Below are 24,859 nucleotides of genomic sequence, written 5' to 3'. Positions count from 1 at the left end.
AGGTATGTAAAAGTTTCCATGAACACCAGCACTTGGACCAGCCTCTATTCTCTTTGGTGAGGAGCGAGTGGCGTGCAAGTCTTATCATTTTAAATGCGAACACATTGTCTCAGGGTGGTGCCGGAGTTGTGGAGCCTTTAATAGAAGAGTAATAACAGCATCGACTGTTGATCAGAGGATTAATCAACAGACTTGATCGGTTATAGGAACCGTGCTCGGCCTGTAGGGAAGTCACCAGGAATCCTCACCACAACACGACAAGGTGAGAGGACGAAGTGGATGACACAGCGTTGATTGGAGCAACCAGACAAAACACATGCAGAGTGTCAGACAGAATGACTGATTGATAGACAGTTAAACAGATACCAGATGGAAAGGAGAGTCACAGTTCATCTTAGATTTTTCCCCTTAATACGTAACTCATTCACAGCCGACCGTGGGAGGAGGGCAGAGGAGGAGGGATAAAGGATTCCCAGCTTTGCTCCATTAACAGCCAAACAGAGGGAGAGAGAAGATAAAAGTGCTATGACTCACTGTAAGAGATGGGAGGAGACTCAAGTGATGGAGGGAGGAGGGAGGTATAATTATGGTAGGAGGCTACCAGGGCGAGAGAGAGGAGAGCAGCAGAGGGAGGGAAAGAAAGACGAGAGCGAGAAGGAGAGAGGGAGTCCAGCCCACTTCGCTAAAACCATTCAACTGGTGAACGAGAGGACGCATTCAACTCTCACAGAGGGATAGAGGGAGTGAGCAACAGAGGTAAAGAGGGAGAGAGGAACTCCCTTCGTCTGGGATAACTTAGTCCAACTGCTTCTCTGACACACACACACTCAGAACACACACTCTGCGCAACTTCACCCCGGGAACAAGGATCCTCCTGCACCACTTTTTCCTTCATCCATTCATCACATCTGAGAGTTTTTCCTCTTCTTATTTTCTTGGTTTTCTTGTCCTTTCTTTCTTTTTTCTTTCTTTCTTTCTTTCTTGTGACGCCTCCACATTTTGCAGCCATCTGTCCCTGACAAAAAAGATAAGGATTACTCATTTTCTCTCTCGCCGTTGTGTTTTTTCTTTTTTTTTTCTTCTTTTTTTTTTTGGTTTCGTCCTGTCTCTCGTTCCTTTACAGCTTTTTTTCCCTCGGTTTCGCAGGTGGACTGCGAGCTGTGCTGAACTTTGCAGCTTCCAAACTTCTGAGGAGAGGACGAGAGAGAAAGACAAAGACAGTAAGACAGAGAGAAGGCAGAAGAAGGAAGGACTCAATTTTTTATTCACTTTTGTCAGAAATTCCACTTTTCTTCATCTTTTCTGGCTCCGTCTGTGCATCTGCATCAGACAGCATCTTCAAATCCAGAGCAGCAGCCAATCAGGTGTTTCCTGCCATCATGTCTGTGTTACCTTTGGTGAGCTGGACCCTCCTGCTCCTGGTCCAGGTCCAGAGCTGCCTCTCATCTTCGGACCCAGTGTCAAAGCTCCAGCCCCATTCCCTGACTGTGGATCCAGACGCCGCCTCCAGCTCCCACTGCCCCTCCTGTGCCCTGGCCAGGATGCGGAGAAATGATGGGTTGATGGTGGCGGACAGCGGGAAGACAGGACACGAGCAGGAAGAGGAGGCAGAGGAAGAGGCGGCTCAGCAGGACGTGGTGGAGGCGGTGAAGAGGCACATCCTAACCATGCTACACCTGCAGGCCCGGCCCAACATCACCCGGCCGGTGCCGCGTGCCGCGCTCCTCAACGCCCTACGCAAGCTTCACGTGGGGCGGGTGGCGGACGACGGCAGCGTGCAGATCGAGGGAGAGGAGGAGGTGCGAGGGAGGGGAGGCCGGGGAGGAGGAGGAGGGGGAGGAGCGGCGGTGGCGGCAGCTCGGGATGGAGATGGCGGCGATGCACAAGAGACAACGGAAATCATCACGTTCGCCGAGGCTGGTGAGTCCAGAACCATCTAAATGTTAAAGATAAAAACGCAGCTGTGATCGAATCATTCGCTTAAAAATGCTCCATCTTTATTTGTCTGTGTGTTCACCTGCTTAATTCCACCTGCACACACACACACACACACACACACACACACCTACACACACACACACTAACCACTGTAATTGCCTCCTGCTGTTTTCAGAGAATACCTCATTATCTACTTATAGTCAGAGGGGATTTGTGTGTCACCGCCTGTTTGTGTGTGTGTGTGTTTGTGTGTGTGTGTTTGTGTGTGTGTTCGCTGAAGAGTGCTGGAACAGTTTTCTAACAGGCGGTAGCAACACAGCGAGTCAGACATTTGAGGGAAGAGGCTGCAGTTCTGGTGTTAACTGTCACCTTTGACCTGCTTCACCCATTTTTAACGCCTTTCAGTCGCTGTTAAACCAGACTCGTGTCGCTGCGCTCGGCAGGTTTCCTCGTAGTGAGGTGCTTCATCAAATCATCCTGCTGTCCTGGGAAATTAGTGTATATTAATTTTTTCTCCCCCAGACCTTTCAATTTGTATAAAAATGCCTCATTATAAACAATAATTTCCATTTCTAACACTCCAATTTGCCTCCTTTCTCAGAAAGGAGTCTAGATTCATGATGTGAAGCATGACGAAGCTGAATTGTCCATTTTTCTTTACAGTCTTAGCAGCACCAACATAAAACCACAAGTTCAGAAAAAAACATTTCTCCCAGAGGATTAAAAAACCCGAATGTTTATAGTTAAACATTTAAAATAAGCTATGATGAATCATGTAAAAATAAAGGAAAAAAAACTTGACTCTGACCACGTTAAACTGGATCAGCATCATCCTCTGCTGAATTCCTACTGCCAGCATCTCACCTGTCAATCAGGCGGTGTGGGCGGGACTCTGACGTCTGCGTCCTCCTCTGGATTCTCTGCTGCTGCAGTTTGGCTTTCTGTAGGCGAGAGTCTGGAACAGCAGATGGAAAAGATTTTTATGGACTGGATCTGTGCAAACAGGCTGAACAGAGCAGCTTTACTGAAAAGAAAACAAAGAATCTGAAGCTGCCTGAAGAGCTCCTCTCTGTGGAGAAATCTGGTGTGAGAAGCAGCTGATCTGATCTCCTTTAGCTGTGTTACACCGGTGTTAAAATTAAATGTGTCACATCAGTGATATGATACTGAGAGGATCAATCGGGCAGCTTAAAACACTGCAGGGTCGTCTTCTTTGAACAATTTCTCCCCAGAAATCAACAAAACGCTTCATTAAAACCCTTCAGAAGTTTTTCCTTTGAGCTCAATCCCAGCTGACATCAGAAAGTTAGAAGAAGGGAAACAAAGTTAGGATATAAGGTGCATTATCAATGTCCTTTAAATGCATTAAAACTGCTTTATAGCTGCGGTACTTCTCCTCAGAAACTCTTAAAAGAAACAAAACATTAAAATATTTATGACCCAGAGTTTTGTCTCGCAGGCAGCATTATGATCCTCTAGCACACACGCCAAGAAAAATGGCCAACTTTGATGAAGACGAGCAGCTCCAGAGACAGAGAATATTTAGGAATAAAAAACATGTAAGATTTAATCTTATTTAATTACAAATAAAATCATCCAGATGAACAAACGAGGCAGCAACCAGTCGACCAGGTATCCCGATTTAAAAAAGAAAATCTGCAAAACTGTAAAATTCTTCTTATAGACTTCATTAAATTTATACTTAAGGTTCCATTGATAGATTTTTCAGCTACTAATGAACGTAAAAAACTAACAATACCTTGTGATGTTTGAGTCTGTCAGGCGAACCCAGTTCTGCTGCTTTAGAGCCGTGTTATTCGCCACCAGCTCCTCTTTAGCAGCTAAGTGCTCACTTTGTTCAGCAGATTGTTTCCAACCATCTCCGGCTGCTGTTTGCTGCTCAGCAGAGGCTGTTTACAGCTGCTGCTGTAAACCCCCAGACTAAACCAGGCAGTAAAAACCCGCAAAAAGCTCCTTTCTGTCAGCACAATCGGGCGACTGCATCCAACACATTTACTGAATTTCTGAAAGCAACGTGGCCTTAATGCCTTCACTTTACACAGTAAAGTACACTGCTGAGATGTTGAAGAGTGAAGAAAAAAAAACTTTCATTCTTCAGAGCTGGTGACGGTGGGTCCAGTCAGGAGGCTGGAACACTTGTTAGACGGGATTTTTAACTCTTCCAACATCTTGAAGTGTTTTCTCAGTAAAAAAAACATTTGCTGATTAACTTTTTAATCTTCAGTTGACCAGAATTTCCTAAAGTTGAGCAAAAATGTTCTGGTGACTCCACTTTCATTCAAAAGAAAGGGCATAGGAAACACAGAGGTAAAATACAGAAGATGAAGTTTAAACTTGGTGATTTAAATGTGCTGTATTTAGGATAAATTAACTTTAAATCCTTCCACTGTCTTTGTCTTCATCAACTTCATAAAGAAAGGAGCAGCTAAAGTTCAGCTGCAGGCTTAAATCTTAGAGATTTATTTTCTGCATCATAGAACAAAAACTTTAAAATGATAACCTGGACTTTTAATATTTTAAATCATTCCTTTATGCCTCTACCACGATTCCATCAAATAAATACTGACAGCTACATCCTGTGGTCAGTCTAATGCTGTGGCTACATCCACAGAAATACTCTGACATTAAGACTTTCCTCTGAATAAGGCGCTATGGAAACGTCCTCTTCTGACACCCTGACCCGAATAAAGTCCAATCAGTAAATAATAACAAGCAAAAAAATATGAATGAAATTAAACTATGTGGATTATGTAGACATATTATAAAATTATAATGAAATTTCTTCACTGGTTCTTCAGGATGAACGCTTAAAATTAGACATGTTTTTATAGATCGAGTAACTTGTTTTTATCACAGGATCTGGCAACCCCTCCTCCAGCAGCAGAATCAATGCAGAACGTGGACGAATGTGAAGGAAAATTTGCCTTTTTTGGGGTGAAAGTGGGAATGCTCCATGTTGTGAGAGATGTTAATGAAAGCTGTAGGTGAAGGAGCCTCATCAAATCTAAACAGGAATGTTTGTCTTATATTAATACTGTACTAGGAATCTTTTTAAATTAGTAATTTATTTTAAGTGGTTCTGGCACCTTGGTCCAAGAATAGTATCTCTTCAAACTCTTTGCTAGGATCAAGTTATTTCACTCAAACATTTCAGAATGCTTGCTGAATTCAGTGTGTCAGGACGTGACACCAAACAAAGCTTCTTCCACAAAATCTCTCAGAGATAGCAGCAACTTTGATACGATTACATTGGATGTGGTGAAAAGAGAGCAAGCTGGATTGTACAAACACCATATGTGGCCTGCAAGTTGCCCACTGGGACTTTTCATCTCAGTGCCCCAAAAATATATAATGTGAGCTGATTTAAGGACAAAGTAAAATATAAACATGATGTAAATATGACTGTGAAAAATGCATATTTCTAAACTGACTAATTCCATATACAGTGGTCCCTCACTATAACGCAGTTCACCTTTCGCGGCCTCACAGTTTCGTGGATTTATTTTGGTGCAATTTTGCATGTTTTTTTATTTATTGATTGATTTTATTTATTTATTTTTTTACAGCACATTGTGTTCTGCATCCTGCGGTTTTATTCTATAATACTGGACTTATTTTTCATCAAAGGTTTGAACTTTGAGGGTGTTTAAACAAGAGAGAAAAGTGTGAAAATGTTAATGCCTGTCTGAGAAAAGTGTACAAAGTGTGTAGTGAGGGGCTTTACAGCCTTTAAACATCTATAATAATTGTAAAAAATAAAGCTGACAACTTTGCGGATTTCGTCTGTTGCGGGTTATTTTTGGAACGTAACTCCTGTGATTAATGAGGGACCACTGTACAGTAATTCAATTCAACTTTATGTGTACAGTGCTAATTCACAACAAAAAACTGTAGATGTAGACCCAAATTTACCTTTCATTCACTTTAACTGGACCCACTTACAGTACCAAAAGTTTGGATAAACTTTCCCATTAAATCCAGTGGGTAACCTTTGACTGGTAGTGCATGTCCAATCCTGATTCCTCTTCTTGACCTTTCTACTCAGTTTTTCTTTGGTTGTATAGGGGTCATCTTGCCATCCAAATGGTTCTCTACATCCACCCTGAAGCTTTAGATGACCCAGAGAAGAAAAGAGGCCCCTTCATGCTGCAAATGGAGGGGGAGAATTGGGTTAGGGCTGTAGAGAAGTGGAAGTTTGAACCTCTCCACTCCATTGGGGCTGTATGTAATTTATCATCATGTTATTGAAGTGATTCTTGATCCTTGGCTCTTGATCTTCTCTGTGACACTATTCATCAACTGGCAGTGGTTTAATCTTTGAATGTAAGACAATCCTCATGGTTTTCAAACTTGGAAAAAAGTTGTCCTACATTCAGATCGATGCAGTGGCTTATTTTAGGCCGTCTATGTGCTCGCTGTTTTCCATATGAGCTGGATGTAACATGACCCGCCGTGAGAATACTTTGCACCCTGCCTGTCCTGCGCTTTGTTGGGAATAACCGACGCATTCAGGGAGTTCAGTAATTATTTTGGGTGATTGTGATGGCAAGTAAAGTAGCAGAGGGATGACTGGATTCTTGGCGAAGACGAAGTGTCAACCTCTGTTTAGCAGCTCTGACACAATATGTATCTGTCTGCCATTTTCTTTCCATCAGCCTGTTCTGTTTAAAAATCCTCTCCTCCGTTCCTGTTTATCTTCCCCCCTCTTCTCTCTGTCTCTCACCACACACAGAGGACAATTAGGCTAATTGAACTTAATTGAACACATCATTAGCGACATTCCACAATCCACTTTCATCTGCCTCCTCTCCCTTTCTGCTGCTCTTTCTAACCTCAATATACCCTTCGCTGCTCTGGCAGACAGAATAAACCGGTCATTGTTGGGTCTATTCTGGCAACACAGTGACGAGCTCGAGGTCGATTCTCTGACCTCCGACAAGCCAGAAGAAACTGAATCAAAGCAGTTGATATGAAGACAAAAACATCTGTCTCATATGAAAATAAGCTACAATTAGCATGTCCCCCCTCTGTTTTTCTTGCACTTCCTCCTGTTTTTCACCAAGTTCTCTTTTCTTTTGATTGTGGTTCTGCTCGTCTTTTTCTTGGCAATAATTTCATCTTCTCTTCTGTTTATTTCTGTCCTCCATCATCTGTACTTTCCTCTTACCACTCAGTCCATGATGATCTACAACACGGCTAATGGCGTGTTCATGGTCGTTTCCATGCAGCAGAACGCTGCTGGTTTGAATCCCAGGGTGGCTCGTGTCAGTCGTCATCCCACCACATCGTTTGGCTCTGCTTTGATGTGTGACCAACCACCAGAGGAGCTCTTCGCTTAGAAAGATGAATCACTCAATAGTAAACAACTACAGATTGTATGCAGACCTGCTGCACACACAAACCGCCTGAAAAGAATCTGTACATAAAGAAGATCCTGAAGGGAACTGAAGTCATTGTGTATTAAAAACTATTCATAACAGCGAATTGTGGATTAATAAGTCACTGAGTCTAATCCCCAACAGATGCACTGTTATGATGATACAGTTTTAGAGAAGCCCACAGTCCTTCATTTCTAGTAGCGGTCAGGAATAGTTCTCCACGCTTTGTAAGGGACTTTCCAAAGTTCCTTTTTGGATCTTGGCTTCCTTTTTGTTCCATTCTCCATCCAGAAGATCACACACTGCTTTAATAATGTTGAGGCCTGGGTTCAGGGGAGGATTCATCCCTCCATCAGATCTGTTTCCACTGATCTTCAGTCCAGTTCTTGTGTCATGTGACATACCTCAGCCTTTCCTCCTTGTTATCCTTCCTTAAGAATGGCTTCTTTACAGCCACGTTTCCATGGAGACCATTTCTAATGAGGCTTCAACCAACAGTAGATAGATCAACTGAAGGCCCAGATGCATTTCTTAGCTCCTGGTTCAGGTCTTTGTTAGATTTGTTCCTATTTCTTTAGGACATCACTTCATCTGCTGCAGATAGCATTTCAGTCTTGACTCTTTTTAGTGCAGTTTCCTCAAAAGCACTGCACACCATGCGGAGATATGCCAAGTTCTCAGCAGCTCTTTGGGAATCACATTGTTGCTGCTGAAATCTGATTTTCTGTCTGTTGAGCTGTCTTATCTTTTAGCTGTTTTCAGACATGCAACTAAAGAAATGGTGTGTCAGTGACAGAAGAGCCTAAAGATCCAAATTAAAACTGCTTCTTTGCTAAGTTGTTATGTGTTGAAACCACACTGGTTCATCCCTTGAGTGGGTCCCTTTTTATGCTTCAGTCATAATTCTGACAATAACAAACAACAACAACAAATAACCCAAATTTTTCTGGACTGAAAATGAAAAGAAAAAGAAAACAAAGCAGAAAATGCCAAAAGAAAATCTTTGGAAGATCTACAGAAAGCTAGAAAACAGCTGATCGTGACCACTTTAAAAGAGACATGGGAAGAGACATGAAGAGATGAGCACTGAGGACTAAGAACCAATTAAAAAAAGAGAAGATATTTTCAATCCCAAATACAAACAGACATCTGCCTTCACACAATGCAAGCTTAATGTCTGGTGACCTGAGATTTTATGCATCTATAAATTTGTGCAGAGCAGGAAGTCAGATGTAAAAATGTGACACAATTAAAATACTGGAGCATCTCTCCAGCTTTAATTTTCAAACTATTTTCCAAACATTTTTGCTAAATTTAATTTGTATAATTATCCTAAACAATTACTGGTTTTCACAGCCACGGTTTCTCAGCCAGATCTGCAAATAGTTTGCAGCCTCTGAAGCCTCAGCTCGTCGCAAGGTCTGACCTGATTATACATACTGTTTGTCTGGACAAAGTTTAATCAAAAAATAAACTAAAGCCTTAAAATGGCTCTAGAATTTATGTGTACACTCCTCTCCCTTGAAGCTACTGTATTATAGATGAAAATACTTGATTAGAAAAATAAATAAATACAAAATAAATAAATAAAAGGGGGAAATAATTAGATGACATATAGGCACCACTTTCCATCATACTACTTGGTCATATAGTCACTGATCCTTCATGCATTATTTAAAAGATAGATAATTTTAAGATACCAGGAGTTAAACCAAACTGAGATGGAGGAATGGGATTTCTCTTAGTTATATCACCAGTTTAGTTTTATGAAACTTTGAACAAAGTTAGGACAATAGCAAAGGAAGCATTTTTTGTAAAAAAAAAAAAAAAAAAAACTCTTTAAGGCAGCATTGATAAATGGATAAATACTCACCATTTAAAATTTTAATGTCTGTTGTTTCTGATTTATAAGAATAAATCTGTGAAACTATAGTGAATTTCAGAAATTATCATAAAAATGAGAGCTTCTATAAGCTTACATCAATTTATCAGAAAACAAGCTCAAGTAGCTGTTGCTTAATCTGCATTGTTAAAAGTTATTTTAAATCTGGAGATCTGCCATAATCCAGCATTTATAATCCCACGTGTAATCTGAATCGTTAAACAAAGCGAGCAGTGTGATTATGGTTGGAGCTCGTCGTCCCTTTGGGAGGAATCAGGGAGGACAGGAAGGCAGCGGCCGCTTCAAACAGAGGGGGTGGACGGTGTGAGAGCGGGGGAGGGATCGTCGGGAGTTATAGAGCGGAATAAACCGTCTCGGCCTCAGAGACGACGACTCCTGCTTTTTTTAAACACAAACTGGAGTCCAGTGAGAAACTGGTAGCACTGGATGATTCCCAATGTGTTACATTAACAAGAAAGTTTTACCTGCAGTCCTGATAAGACTTTTCTGCAAACATAAAGATAAAAAAGTTATTCTTGACCTGGTTTAACTTTCTTATTTCTTGCCAACCTTCTTAAAGCAGGAACAGATCTATGAAATGTGGACACAGCATTCGAGGTGCCTCTGGCAGTGGGAATTATGGGCTGAATGTACAGCTCCCCTCAACTTTATTGAGCTTTATACTGAGTTTCAGCTTACTGTTTAACTTTACTGTTCTGCTTGACTCTCATTGTGTTGTTTTCTGCCACAGCAGCAGCTGTAAAAAATGCTGGTAGATGCCCTGCTCAACAGCAAACAGCAGCCAGACATCATTAGAGACCAGCTGGTGAGCACAAGCCCTGTTTCCAAAGCAGTTCCAGCTGGTTATGAAACGACTGGTATCAGAAGCTTAAGAAAAACTGATGCAAACTCTTTGCTGGTCCAGAAGAACCATTTACATCAAAGGCTAGGGCAGGGTCATGGGGACCGGCTAAAACTCTGACATTAAATTTGTTTATTCCAAAAAAAAAAAGTGCAATAAGATAGCAGTATAATAGCATATGTTTGGTGTTCCTTTCATTTTTTGCTGTTTAATATTTTAATACTGCCGATGTGGCATGCAGAACAGCATTAACAGTCGCTGTTTGTTTTATAATAACCAGATGGTGTTTGTAGATCCTGCTCCAAACAGTGTGCGTGAATAAAGCTTGCTGTTCAGCGTTCGGAAATGCTGGGCAGTGTTGCACATAACATTCTCTAACACTGTTCTCTAACTGCTTTTATTAACTAGAGGGGGGATGTTAAAGCATCTGTGGCTCTCTGGTTGTTGAAGCACTGAAACTCTGAACTGGCTGCAGCACCAGAACCTGGTCAAACATGATTAACTGTTTAGCACGTAGCAGCTAAAGAGGCTAATATTTTACCACATGACTGTGGGGACCAAAACCTGAGCAAAAAGACTCTGGGTGTGGTTGCATCAGCTGGACACAAACCTCCAACTTTGCTTCCATGAACTTCAGATAGTTTCAGCCTATGAATTTCAACATCAGTTAAAGATAAAACAGGAAATAGATCTTCAAGCTTCTTTAATATCAGAAGTTTCTAGAAGGACCCAAAATAGCCTAGAAGATGTTTTTTCAAGGAAGATAGATCATGTTGTGATCTTGGGCTTGCTGGTGTAACTTCTTTTTTTGGCTTCAGCCTCAAACTGCGGAGGTGCCGAAAAGTCATGAGACCTTTCATTTTTCCTTTGGACTTTCAGCAGCAAACTTTAGCAGACGTGTTCTAAACTAATCAAATGGTTGATTGTTATTAAAAATGAAATGAACAGATTTTGTGCTTAAATGAGCTTTTTAATGACTTTTTGCCAGCGGGCCTCTCCTTCAGCCATGCTAGCTGAATTTGCTTTACACTGGTGCCAAACCTCCAGAGATGTCATATTAAATTCTTGGTTTTGGAATTCATCTGATGCACGTTTGGATGCTTATTGTGAGCAGTCTCTTTGTTCAGAGGCTGAAATGGTGAGGTTTTTTTTGGCATCTGCATGTTTAAATATGAGCGCGTTTGTCAGATTGGAGATCTCATCTTATCTCTTTGTAAATAAACCTGCCTGAGAATACCAACAGACAGAGTTGCATGATGGCACTGCCTCTAATTTAGTTAAGTTTTTACAGTCTCCAGAGAGGGATCTGGTTTGTAGACGTGGTTTGAAATGAAAAACATGCCACTTTTTTAAACCCACAACAAACATGACAGATGAGCTCTCTAAGAAGATGGAGCAGCTGAGGTCAGTTTGATGTTGGAACGGCTGGCGTGTTTGTTATTGTCCTTGTGTTTCAAGCTGAATTTGAAGTCAACTTTTACTGCTGGAATCACTTTACAGCCCCTTTATATTTGGTACCAGCATCTGATGCATATGACGGGACGGTTAGCAGCACAAACTGACACAGTGTTACAGCTCAGACTGGAAATCACCAAAGCCAGTTTTGCTGCTTGGCAGCAGCAGCAAAAGTACCACAAACTACAGTCTGATCATAAATACACTCCTGAAACAATGTGAAAATGAAGAGTAACCAACACCAGAACTAGCTGATCAAACATGAAGCCATACCCTCCTCACCCTGTTGCAGATGTCTGAAATGTAATTCCAGACAGGAGCATCTCTGGCTCATAGTCCAAACCTCATCTTGGTTTTGATCTGGCTGAGGATTTGTCTCCACCACAAGCAGCTGAGCCTTGTTTTAGATGCACCACGGTTTGTTTCTGCATGTGGCTTCACGCATCTGTTCAGATACACAAATCGTCAGGTGACACAAAATGATTAGCTTTGTTCACAGCTAAACAAGGTTCCCATTGCTGCACAAGAACTCCATAAAACTTCATCCTCTTTCTGAGGTGTTTTTGTCTTTTGATGCAAATCAGAAGGAGTGGTAACCAAATGCCTGACAAAGATTAAAATGAGTCACCAGCTGTTTCTTGTCTGAGCCGACAACAAACTCAGTGACTGACCAGCATCTTCCAGAAATGATGTAACAGTCCAGATATTCCCAGAGTCATTCCTGAAGAAGAGCTCTTCTTTTTTTTTTTTCCTCCTCCAGGTTTGTTTCCTGTTTGGACAACGTCACCACTGTATGGTCTGGGATGGTGTTTTGTTTAGAAATGTTATCAGATTCTCAGTGGGTTTGTTTGGGCGTGGCCTCCTGTCCAACACATCTACTACAGGTTGACTAGCACAAAACCGATGGCACAGCTAACACTGTTTACAGTCTTTTGAGAAAGAGCAGCTGTGTATTGTTAGCGGGGCTACTGAAACGTGGCCTCTGGTGGAAAATGGGATTGGTCACATTTATCAAGTCTAACAAAGACACTGATGATGAGACAAGTAGAAACCAGTGGAAACTCGTGCTTAGACCAAAACATGCATTCAGCTTCGGGGATGCTGCATTTCTGCCAAGTGGTGAAGTTTAGAGGAACCAGTTTTCTTTTCTACAGACCAGAGAGCCACAGCAGAGCCTCGTCATTGCATTACTGTGCACGTCTGTTATTTCATTTGAAGCTCTGGAGTTTATTATATTACTGTGTTCAAGACCGCAGTCCAAGGAAACAGTTTGTCACCTCTGTTGAAACACAGCTTACTTCATTCTGCATTATCTCTAATATCACCAGCACGTTGCTATTGCTAACAAGGTTTATAAATGCCAGGTCTGTAGAGTTTATAATGCCAAATACGGTTGTTCAGTTAAAGTCCCTGTAGTTTCTGAAAGCTGCTCAAGGTTTCCTTTGATATCAAAAGCAAAAAAGGAAACAGATGCTCAAACAAAACGATGCCCAAAGGAGCTCCAAGATCCTTCAGGTATCTGCAGAGCTGTACATATTCTTTGGCAATTTATATGGAAACCTGACTCGAGTCTTTCCACATGCTGCTGCCCATGCCATCTGAAGGCCAACCATGCCCTGAAAGACAGAAGCATGTCGATCTGACTTTACATCATGACTTGTGACTAAATGGCATTAAACTTTCACTTAGTTTAATATTTCTCTGGCTGTCACTCTAAATCTACAACACTTAAACACCACCCTCAACAACAACGAAAGACACCACATCAGTTTTTTTTCCTGTTGTGTGGCGTCTAATTGTCTATTAGAATGTGATCTGAAAGCCATGTGGAAGCAGATTATTTTCTAATCCCAGTCAGGTGTCCATTATAGTCAGTCTGATCCATGATTTGCTGCACATGAATGGGAAAAGCATTTTTATGACTAGTTCATAACTCTCTTATGCATGTACAATGGTAAAAATATAAATGTATTATCCAGTTTCATAGATGCCAAGGAAGCATTTTACTGACAAATATTAATAAAATATTAAATTTTAAATATAAATATTAAATATTAAGCTTCGCCAAGGTAGCTATAGTAAGGCTATGGTTTGTTTTTACGTTACCAAGATTCAACTAATGCCGCCAATTAAACTTGATATACAGATCAAAGACTCAGTATAAACCCATTATATTTTGGTTGAGATCAGGATAAATCTTTTCAGCCCTGTGTCTATATTTTAGGCTTCTTCTTGAAAATTGCCTAGCCATAATGAAATAAAAATAGCTCTGTGACTACAAGGTCTAGTTGAATAGTTAACCCAAGAAAAAATGCAAGAAAAGTCTATGTTTTTTTAAATATGAAGTCTTCATTTGGCCCTTTAAATGTTTATATATTTGCTATTTATTACCGTTTAATATGTCAGAATTATTGTAGGGTAGTCTTCTGGCTCTTGGCATCCCACCAGGGGCCAGAAGACAAGAATCAGATTGTATACAAAAGGATTTTGAGCAAAGTTTTTACCATAACTCAATGTCAAAGGTCTTAGAAACTGTATGTTTCATATAAGATACTTACAGTATTATAGGGTTAATAGTAAGGAGAGATTTTTAAAAATGTGCCAATATTGGTATATTTGTTACTGATAAAGAATAAATGAAAATGGCACAAAGCACAAATGAAAAAGGTTTCAGGCTCACCTAAAAAAAATCTTAGAACAATATGCAAACATTTTCTCCCAACTCAGTAAATATACACTTTAGTTTCCTAAATGAGAAAAAATTAATACACTGAATGTTCCCTTGCTGTTTTGGATTTGACAGTCTTCTCTCTGCACTTCCCTTCTCTCTCTAAGCTTTGATCCACCCATATACAGAAGCTTTTTATTAAAAGTGCATCTCAGACAGACAAAACTCCTTTCTTTTTGCATTCAGGACATTCCTCTGGTCAGACAGCATTGCTGCCTTTATGTCTCCTCACAATTTTTCTTATAAGCATTATACTGATTTAAATGCCCATTTAGGGCAACTTTCAGCTTCTTTGTGATGTAGCCTGGCCAACGCACCTTCTTCTAATTTCTGATACAACAGCTGCTGCTTACATTATTATTAAAACTCTCATCACATAGTCTTAAAGGCACGGAATAGGGATCATAACAGTTTCAGTACAAACCAAAATGTTTTAATCTGTCAGAAGAGCCTTAATGTCATAACATTCAGATAAAATTTGGGCATACATCATTTTCAGGCAGGATTTTGTACTTTTTTTATATTTATCCAAAGTTTAATACATAAAGCTATTCTGTCATTGTGAAACAAATTATGTTTATTATACCTTTACATAAATATTTGGACTTTCTTAGAGCTTTTAAATGTCTCCTCAAGTAGCTGGAAAGTTATAAGAACAACATGTGAACCATGTTTGAGTCACAGCAGGGACTCTGTCGATGCCTCTCTGAGCATATTTAAACTGCTGCTGATAAACATGAGGATGAACTGATTCTTACTGACCCAGCCCGCTGAGCCCTCCTAATGTAAACTGTAAGGACAGAAGTAAGGCTGGACTGTGATACTTCTCATTTAAAACAAGTCAAGCATGTTCATCTAAAAAGAAAACAAACAAAAAAAAAAACAAAAAAAAAACTAGAAGACACATTAAAAGGTCTTTAAAAGCTCTGTCGTCTTAAACAAACAGGGACTGTTTTCAGAGGTGGATTCATCATTGTGGCTTCAGCTTGTAGAAACATGCCACTCAGTGTTCAGAGAATAAAATAAATCATACTTAGTTAGATTCATCTCAATATTTTGTTTCTTTTCTCCAAAATATTGTGTGATCTCCTGTTTTCTTGCTATTCTGCTGCTACTGTTGCCAGGTTTGATTATTACCCTCCTTTCTGATTACATAATTGTTTTGTTGGTTTCTCAAATGAGTTTTGTAGTCAATAAATTTACTTAATTACCATAAGCGGATTCAGACTCATAACAGTAGTGTTTCAGTGTTAAATATCTCTTTGTGATGTCCAGAGGAAAGTTGAAAGAAGTTTATGTTCTCTAAAGGATCAACCCAAATGTCTTAAGTTGTTAAGATGGTTTTGATGCCTGTTCTGAGACAGTGACAGAGTGAGAAGATCCTGAGTTGTTTGTGCTGGAACCAGTTGGCCATCAGATCTGAACCGAAGGCCTGAGATGAAATGTTTTTACAGTATGGAGACACAGCAGCAGTGCTGAGAGATGAAGAGACCTTATCCCTTTAATATAAACCTGGCAGGCAGAGGAGACACAGCTTCAGATTAAAGTTGTCATTAGGCAGGACAGGATGTTTGGATGGAAAGTCTTTGCTCGCTGATCAGATTCTGTACCTGCAGCTGCCTTATTCTCACTCTCCCATCATTTGGCCTCTTCCAGGACAAAAACAGAAGGTATTTGTGTGTTTTGAGTGTGAGAATGAGAAGAGAGGTCCAGAGAAAAGAAACAGCTGTGCAAACTGTGAATCTCATTAGAAGCTGCTCCTTCTCTTCTAATCTCTGAGCTGCAGATAAAGGTTGAAGAAGGAGAAAAGTTCAGACTTGCGACTTCCATCCACTTCTTGCAGACTGAATTCCGCCATCTGCAGGGTCAACGTTTTCCCTCACGGGGATGGAGTAAACACATGTCTGTTCTCACATTAGTAGAAACACACACAGCTTGTCTACTGGAGGAGGGATTGTGATGCACAGTGGCACACACACATTTACACACAGACATTGTGTTTGTTTGTGTGTGTAAACACGGTGAACAGAGGAGGATGGAGGGTGTGTTCACTCACTCATCTCAGCAGCATTAGTGGTCACAGTTCAGGCTCCACCCACTTCAGCTGAACCTGCCTCTGAGCTGATAAACATTAAACAGCTGATTGTCATACTACATTGTGGGAGATAGAGACCTGAACAAGGTTGCATATCCAAGACTCTGTGAGGGGTCCTGGATGGTGGAAAAGGTCCACCCTGACTGTGTTGGAGAGCTTGTTCAGAACAGGGGTCCTGCAGCTCATACTTTAAGATCCCTGAGGTTCACCCCTTCATAGTTTTCTAAGACCTATTTCATTACCTCATGGTAAAACCTTTGCTCAAAGCCATGTTATATGTAATCTGATCTGATATAACCCTGGTGCAATTCGCTCAAATTGTCTTAATTTTCCGTCCTCAAGGTTTGAGACATTGATTAAATAATTCAGCCTTCGGTAAATCTGTCAGTAACGACACATCGCTGGCAGATGAGAAGTCAGAGCCATCTTCCAGATGTTAAGGTGACCATGGATCTTCTGCTTCACCGCAACATTTTAGGAGGAAACAGGAACAAACAAAACACCTTGTTGAGCTGACTGAGACTAAATTAGTAAAATATTTAAAGGAAAGATTTGAGTTTTGAGCTTTTGGCAGCTTTCATGCCTTAGAAAGTTTAGAAGTTGAAGAAGTCCGTGTAGCATGGCTGAAAGAGCCAGCATCAACTTTCAGGTGTCCAATAACACAAATTCATCTCTACTCAGCCGACGACTCGTTCCACTGTGAGTTTGTAGAGAGGATTAGAGAGGATTTAATAAGATTTATAAACCAGCAGCTCTTTTAACAACAAACCAAAAGTCCGAGTCACTTATTGCAACTATGGAATATTCCACATGTGACTATGGAATGATCTCATCTGTTTACCAGATGATAGACTTACTTGAGAAACTTTTAACTGGGATAAAGATGACAAATATCCCTAGTCAAAGGAGGTTCTGGAAATATTCTCTTCAGCAAATGTACAATATCTGTTTATAAAATATTTACAAGGTAAAATAACTCAGATCGTTCAGACTCTTGTAAAGAGCAATTGGAATGGCAGGTGTAAAATAAGCCCAAACTAAGGATAAAAATGATTTCTCCACAGAACGCGATGTTAAACGTCATGTATGAAGAGCACAGAGGTCTCTGTGTGCCCAGTTTAGAGCAGGGCTACTGGCTCTGCAGGTGGAGGTGGGCGCTATTAAGGTGTCCCAAAAGAGGACAGGCTGGGTGTTTAGATGCATCCCTACTCCAACACACCTGAATCAAATAAGTGGCTCTTACAAGGCCTCTGCAGAGCTGAATGACTTGTGGATGAAGGAATTCAGCCGTTTGATTCAGATGTGTTGGACGATGCATCTAAAAGTTACAGGATAGTTAATCTTGAGGACTGGATCCCCCCCCCCCCCCGGTCTAAACTGTATACTGGATGTTTAAAATATTAATTTCAGGTTATAAATTTAGTGTGTAATTTTTTTTTTCAAAGTAAAAACATTTGTATTTGACTGTCTCAGCTTGATGTATGATTATTTTTGATGGTGTAAACTGGACTTTTGGTCATATAACTTTTGAGGGGTAAGCTGATATTTTGATGGTTTTTACTGGGCATTGAGAAGACAGAAGTAATAAACAGCTTTTGATCATGATGGTGCATATTGATATTAGTTCTCAAAGGTTCACAACCGGCTAAAATCAAGTCAAGCTATTTCTGAAAGAAATAAATAGAGTTTTGGGGGTTTTTTCCAGCTCCACCTTATTGGTTACGTTTTATTCAGATGAGAAAATAGATGCAAATAATGATTAAATATGTTTCTGCAGAACAACTGTGTATGTGGTTCAGTTTTTTTAAACACAGACTCCTCCTTCACAAAAGCTCTAGCCAGAAATCAGTTTTATGAGCTGTTGAGACTTCAGTTTGTAAAGATCCATCTTCTGTAAATGGAAGAGGATTACAGAGCGAGTGAAGGAAGGAGAAAGAAGAGCTGTGAGGGAAAGACTTGCAGAGGTTGGACATATTTCTATGGAGCTGCTGGAACTTCATGTTTCATCTGCTCTGTTTAAGTAAAAATAAATAAATAAATTAACAGCAACATCGTCCTTGTTTGGACTGATTCCCTTCATTCCATGCAGCCACTGCTTGTTTTCATCAATGGAGAACTTCAACGACACATCGCCCTGTTTGTCCTGTTCTGGCTTTTGTGCTTTACAACTGCTGACAACCTTCATGCTGCAGCACCAGATCACACTGTAGACACTGATCCTCCAACTTTATGTAAGAACTTTCTTTTAAATTTTGTTTTCATGTTTGTTTTGGTCATAACGGTGCCCGCAAAAGTGCTCCAAACAGTGCCAAAGCTGCTCATTACTGACATGATTTAATAGTTACAACGTTGAGAATCTGCATCTGGACCTGCTTCAAAATTCCACCCAGTGATGGACAATCATGTGATGCATGCCCCAGATTGTTTTCATTAAGCCAAGAGCAGAAGTTCATGAGAAAAATGAAAAATGTTCAAATATGCTCTTCTGCCAAACTCCATTAACTTCTCCTTCAATTTTAGTGAAATCTGTTTGTTCACTCTCCTGCTCCAAAATAGGATTCAGTCTTTCGCTGTAAAAACAGAAGAAACTAGAATCTCATGCATCAACGTCACACACAGAAAACATCCACAAACAAAACCAGATCTTTGCAGAACTTGTTTTCCAAAGTGGAAGAAGTGGCCTCTGAACATCATGTAGAGTTTGTTTTCATATTTAGCTTGTTTTCCAAAGCAGGGGTCATCTGGCTGGATTTCTGGACCCACGTAGCTCAGCCTGAAACTGGGCAGCCAAAACCTCCTGGGAGTGTCTGACAGCTGCCACTCTGCTGCTGACAGTAACGGTCCCTTCAGGGGAATTTTGGGTCTTTTTGAGGCTTTGAGGAAGAGTTTACGAGATGACAGTACCTGCATATCCTGCTCCGGTTTTTAAAGGCTGGAACATCTGCACAAAGCCTGAGGTGAAAACCACTAAAGCTATACTTTAAAGAACAGGTTCAGACATTAATATTTGTACATGACCTACTGCTGTTGTCTGTCCCATAAATTGCAACAAAAATCATCAGACATGAAATTTTAATCCTTTTTCTTTGAATAGTAGAGGTTGTGGGTAGCATCTCATCAGGCTGTCAGCCAATTTAAGGGATTATAAAATACCAGAAAGGTAGGGAAGTTTCTCCAACTGTGGTTTTTAATCAAACATGAAAAAAAAAACCTGTTGGGACTATTTTCAGCTGTCAATTCAGCCTCTGATGAAGCAGGATGGTTTTATTTTTGTGGAACACACTCAGAAACACAAAGAGATTCAGGGCTAGTTTATCTCTGCACATATAGACAAACCGAGCATCACCAGGCTTGTTCTCTATATTAAGAGCACTGTTGCCGCCAAATAGAAGGCAACGCTAAAAGGATGTCTTTGTTTAAAGGGCTGCAGGAGTTAAAACAACACCACAGACACTATTCTCAGAAAGGATGAATGAACAGGGCATTTATTTTTCATTCTTTCTGAGGTGATGATGATGTAAGTGAGATAATCGCCTCCAAATTGTCGCTTGAACGGCACTAATGGACTCGCTAAAGTGCCGCCCGCCTCCTCATACACATACAAGCCGCCCATTCACACCGTTTAACAGAGCATTTCTGCTGCTGACACTCAGTAACTCTCAAATCGTGACTTTGATTTTCTGTATGAACGCCCACGAGCGAGAGACGTAACTGAGACAGAGGGACGGGGAAGGAGAAGTAATGATGGTGGATGGTAAATGATGAGCTTGCCGCCTGGCCCAAAAGTCTCTATGAAGCAAACTACATAAGCCATATTTAAAGTATGATGCAGCTCCAAGAACCCGACTTTCACACCATTTAGTCATTTGCTTTTTACACCCATGAACATAAACATTTTTCCAGCATCATGTCTGAGTCATGAAAAAGTGGTGATACGTGACTTCACCTTCGAGATTTGGTCAAATTGGCTCCATCTCGTCTTGAGATGATAAAACAAGTTTAAGGAAAAAAATGATAACTTTTATTAAAATAGCCAAATGCATCTTTGGCCTTGGTGGTGGTTGTGGTGGGGGCTTTCTGAGGTCTCATTACCAGGATTTTCTAAAGAGTTGACTTGAATCTGGATCAGCATCCAGTATTTATTTTAGCGTCTGCAGGGAAACCAAATGGGGTTAAATCCGGAGTTTCCATCACGTCTTTGCAAATTTAACATCCTGCAGTTTCAGAGATGATCACAAACTAATTCAGACAACATTCTGAATATAAAGACGCCAAATCTGGATGCATGTATGTGAGATGTGATCTGAGTAGAAGCGTCTAACCGTCACAGCATTGCACATTCAGTACAGTTATAATGATGGAGACAAACCTGGTGTTTAATATGTCAATCTGTTCAATGTCTCCATATTTCTACTATGAATTACCTGTCTCACTTTGAATTAATTATGAAGAACAACTAAAATCAACCCCTATTTTATTTCTGTTATTGTCATTTAAAGCTGGAATAGTTAATGCGACCATGATGACTTTAAATTCATTCAATTGAAAAAGAAAGAAATGAAGTAACAGGATCGTTTCAACTGGGATTAATATTACTTTTAATACTTTTTTATTAGAAATAGATATTTGTTGATGATTGAAGTCATTTCATGAAGCATTACTGCCAAAAACTTTAAGTTTCTGCTCCTTTTATGAGATTGTAAATTGTGTTTTGGACAGTTGCTCAGGCACTTCCAGCTCTTATTTGAATATTTTACAGTCAAAAAGTGGCTGGAAACTTCAGTCATCAGTGGCTTTCTTATGGTCTACTTACTGAATCCCAGTCTCGTAAAAGAAGTGTTCAGAAACAGCTGACGGAGAGCCTGAATTCACCATCTGATAAATAAATCTGGTCCTGCCCACCCTTCAGCTTTACATGTTTGATGTGCATGAACACACCTCTGTGTGACGAACGGCTCGGGTTGTTCATTTGTCAGACATGCTGGGCTGCAGTAATGACAACGCAGCTCCTGGTGGGAACCATTAGCTGCTTTAAACACCGCCTGACTCCAAAACCTCCGACCGCTGCTGCCGAGTCAGCAGGAAGAGTCCAATCAGCCCTGTGCATGTGTGTGTGTGTGTGTGCATGCAAGTGTTTGTGTGTGATAGTAACATAATGAGTGTGTGCAGTGTGTGGATGACTATAGCTCAGATGTGGCTAACACATTATGAGTGTGTGTTCGAGACAACTGCATTCACATCAGCAGACATGCACACACACTCACTCACTCTCTCTCTCTCTCTCTCTCTCACACACACACGCACACACACACACACACACACACGTTGACCTGATGCGTTCACTGTCTTTCTGTGAACTTCGCAATGTCAGAAGAAGAGATGTGTGTTTTTACATGCTGTAAAGTGTGTTTTATACCAGTTACATTAAAGCATGAGGGGTGTTGTCATGGTAACATATAGTTTTGTATAGTAGATCATGGTTCTATAAAAAGTCTGTTCACGTTTTCATTTAAGTCGGCATCATTTAATTAGCGTTCATTATTGTTACCATGGCGACAGAAGTCATTTAATCTCAATGAGAAGTTTGTTATTATTCAAATAAGGATCAAACCTCAACCATCACACAGGGTTGAACATGATGGTGTATCTGTTGGACCTGACACTTATATTTTTTAGATCTACCAGCCAGTCAGAGAGCAGGTGATCTTCTAACTCTGTCCATCTGTTTGTCTTTCTCAGGTGAGTCTCAGGGCACGGTGAACTTTGTCCTCTCCAAGGAAGGAGGTGATATGAACCTGGTGGAGCAAGCCAACGTCTGGCTCTTCCTCCGATTGGCGAAGACCAACCGCAGCCGAGCCAAAGTCACCATCCGCCTCTTCCAGCAGCGCCGTCTTCCCAGTGGACGTCCGTCTCCGCCACAGGATGACATCCTCCTGGCGGAGAAGACTGTGGACACCCGTCGCAGTGGCTGGCACACCTTCCCGGTGTCGGCGGCGGTGCAGGCGTTGCTGGAGAGCACAGAGAGTGCGACGCTGAGCCTCAGGGTGTCTTGCCCACTCTGTGCCGACACTGGTGCCACACTCGTCCTGGTCTCAGGAAGCTCGGATGCGTCACAACGCAGCAACCAGCGGGAACAGTCCCACCGCCCCTTCCTCATGGCCGTGGTCCGGCAGGGGGACGGCAGCGACTCAAGGCGGCGCAGGAAACGCGGCCTGGAGTGCGGCGGGAAGGTCCGCGTCTGCTGCAAGCGACAGTTCTACGTCAACTTCAAAGACATCGGCTGGAACGACTGGATAATCGCTCCACAGGGTTACCACGCCAACTACTGCGAGGGTGAGTGCCCCTCCCATGTAGCCAGCATCACCGGGGCCACTTTGTCCTTTCACTCCACTGTCATCAGTCATTACCGCATGAGGGGTTACAGCCCCTTCCAGACCCTGAGGTCGTGCTGCGTGCCCACCCGGTTAGGAGCCATGTCCATGCTGTACTACGACGACGAGCAGAAGATCATCAAGAAGGACATCCAGAACATGATCGTGGAGGAGTGCGGCTGCTCGTAAACACAAAAACCTGAACCAGATTGAATGAGCTGGACAGGAGAGAAGCGGCAAGGGGGAGGAAGACCTCTGAACCCAGAGATGAAGGAGATGGAAGGTGGAGGGAAAGATGAGCAGGTGACTATACCCATCCTCTGCCTTCCTCCAGGTCGCTCTCTGGGATAATAATAATAAAAAAAAAAAAAAAAAAAAAAAAAAAAAAAAATTAATAAATGAAAAAAAAAAAAAAAAAAATCCGTCAGTGGAACTTTTGATGGCACTTTCAGATGAAAAAAAAGAAAAGAAAAAAAAATGAATATCTAATATATTTTTGTTACAAACGGAGGGAGAGAGGTTTATTTATGTGGCTGAGACGTTCAAGCACCACGCGACTGATCGGAACTTGGAGAGACGAGGTGCCTGAAAAACTACGAACAAAAAAATCTCAAAACTATGCAACTTGTTTCACATATTACGATCTTATTGTATTTTACTTTGACTTGTTTATTTTTGTTTTTCCATTTGTTTACTTCATGAAAATGTTGGAGGAAGAAAGAAGAAGAAGACTCTTTCGTATTTTTTTCTTTGGAAGTATACATTTGTGGTGTGTGTATGCGCGCGTGTGTGTGTTTGTTGAGAGATACTTGAAAGAAACAAGTTGGCCCGGCTGCTGGAACCAAACACTTCTTTATGTTACCATGGTAACCATGTTGATGTTATAATTATTATTGTTAGTAAGTATATTAATAATATTAATGTTATTGTTGTTAATAATATTTTGAGTCATTATGTTTTTTGTTTTTTTTAAGAAACGTTATGAACGTTTTTATTTTTGCACTATAGCAACACTCGAGTTTAGATTAGACAGAAAGCAGCGAGAAACGATGGAGCAGCGTCTCTCTCCAGGGCACATCACAGGTTTGATCCCCACGATGAGTCAGGTGTGGCTGATGTGTTGTCACCAGTCACTCATGCCATTTTCATTAAAAAATAAATAAATAAAAAATTGAGATTTGGCCAACAGGAGGTGAAAACCACATTCAACCACTGGGTTGTTTAATCACTGACTGATTAAGACCTAATTCAGCTTTTTAATAGACACAAAATAAGACACCAACAGTTTTCCAGGAATTGTAAAAAACCACGATGATGACCACAAATAATTTGTTTGTCGCTGATACTGAGGCGGAACATCAAATTTGATTTCATGCTTTGAACTCCTCTCCCGATTACCCTAAATAAAAAAATCCCTTTCTGATGATTTTCTGTTGAATAAAAAAAAGCTATAAAATATCTCATTTTGTATACTGTGTTAAAATGTAAATACTTTGAGAAGTTTCTGCGGTCGTGCTGAAAAGTATCATGAAAAAATATTCTCAAAAGTAGGAATAATAAAAAACAGCTAAATATCCTGCAAAACATTTCAACAGTTGTTGAGAAAGAACGTCTGGAAAGGTCCATTTCTCAGATACACGTTGGCTTATTTAAAAAATCTAGATTTAGTGGATTCTCTGGTCTGACTGATGCATTTTTAGCTGATGTGCCAACATTAAAAAACTAAATTACTGAAAAATCATTCAGATGACCAGAAAGTAAATAATACTTAGAATAACTCTGGGTTCTGACCCCCTGACTGCATCATCTGGCCTCAGTATCTAAGCTACTATCATCAATACAAGCTAAAATGATCCACTATGCACATCCAAGCAGGGATTACAAATTAAAACTATCAGCGTTAAATTAAGTGTTAATATGTGGAAGTAAAGTAATCAGGTTATGCAAACCATCATGGAGGACAGCATGCTGACTCAGCAGGTTTTCCTTCAAGTCCATCATAATTTTCTGGCTTAATCCTCTTTGTTAAAACTGGGAAAAGTCAGCGAGACATTTTCTTCTGCAGGCATGTTTTAGTTCATTCCAAACAAAAACAAAACTCTTAGACCCTCATTGATTGATTCTTCATC

At 40.7% G+C, this 24,859-nt stretch overlaps 2 protein-coding genes across 3 annotated transcripts in view; both read left to right on the top strand.

The window, feature by feature from the left end:
• The window catches only part of LOC121628724 (NACHT, LRR and PYD domains-containing protein 12-like), a 2,607,341-nt gene that overhangs the window by 1,392,964 nt on the left and 1,189,518 nt on the right, over nt 1–24,859 (top strand). The window lies entirely within an intron of this gene.
• Nucleotides 638–23,150, top strand: inhbaa (inhibin subunit beta Aa). 2 transcript variants are annotated; one of them, XM_041968065.1, is made up of 3 exons: nt 638–756; nt 1,147–1,920; nt 22,099–23,150. In XM_041968065.1, the coding sequence occupies exons 2-3, from the start codon at nt 1,380–1,382 to the stop codon at nt 22,917–22,919; spliced, it is 1,362 nt and encodes a 453-aa protein (XP_041823999.1). In that variant the 5' UTR covers nt 638–756; nt 1,147–1,379; the 3' UTR covers nt 22,920–23,150. The 2 variants fall into 2 exon arrangements, with proteins under 2 accessions (XP_041823999.1, XP_041823998.1); XM_041968064.1 differs by lacking the exon at nt 638–756 and having other exon boundaries at nt 1,141–1,920.

Source organism: Melanotaenia boesemani, chromosome 18, assembly GCF_017639745.1.
Source record: "Melanotaenia boesemani isolate fMelBoe1 chromosome 18, fMelBoe1.pri, whole genome shotgun sequence".
Lineage (NCBI taxonomy): Eukaryota > Metazoa > Chordata > Actinopteri > Atheriniformes > Melanotaeniidae > Melanotaenia > Melanotaenia boesemani.
The sequence above is the reverse complement of the archived record's forward strand: the minus strand, read 5'-3'. Positions and strand labels throughout refer to the sequence as shown.

Bases quoted from the DNA above. Each gene is read 5' to 3' on its own strand.
- inhbaa (XM_041968065.1), top strand. From the start codon at position 1,380: ATGTCTGTGTTACCTTTGGTGAGCTGGACCCTCCTGCTCCTGGTCCAG. The intron at 1,921-22,098 runs GTGAGTCCAGAA...TGTCTTTCTCAG, and splicing joins CATCACGTTCGCCGAGGCTG to GTGAGTCTCAGGGCACGGTG.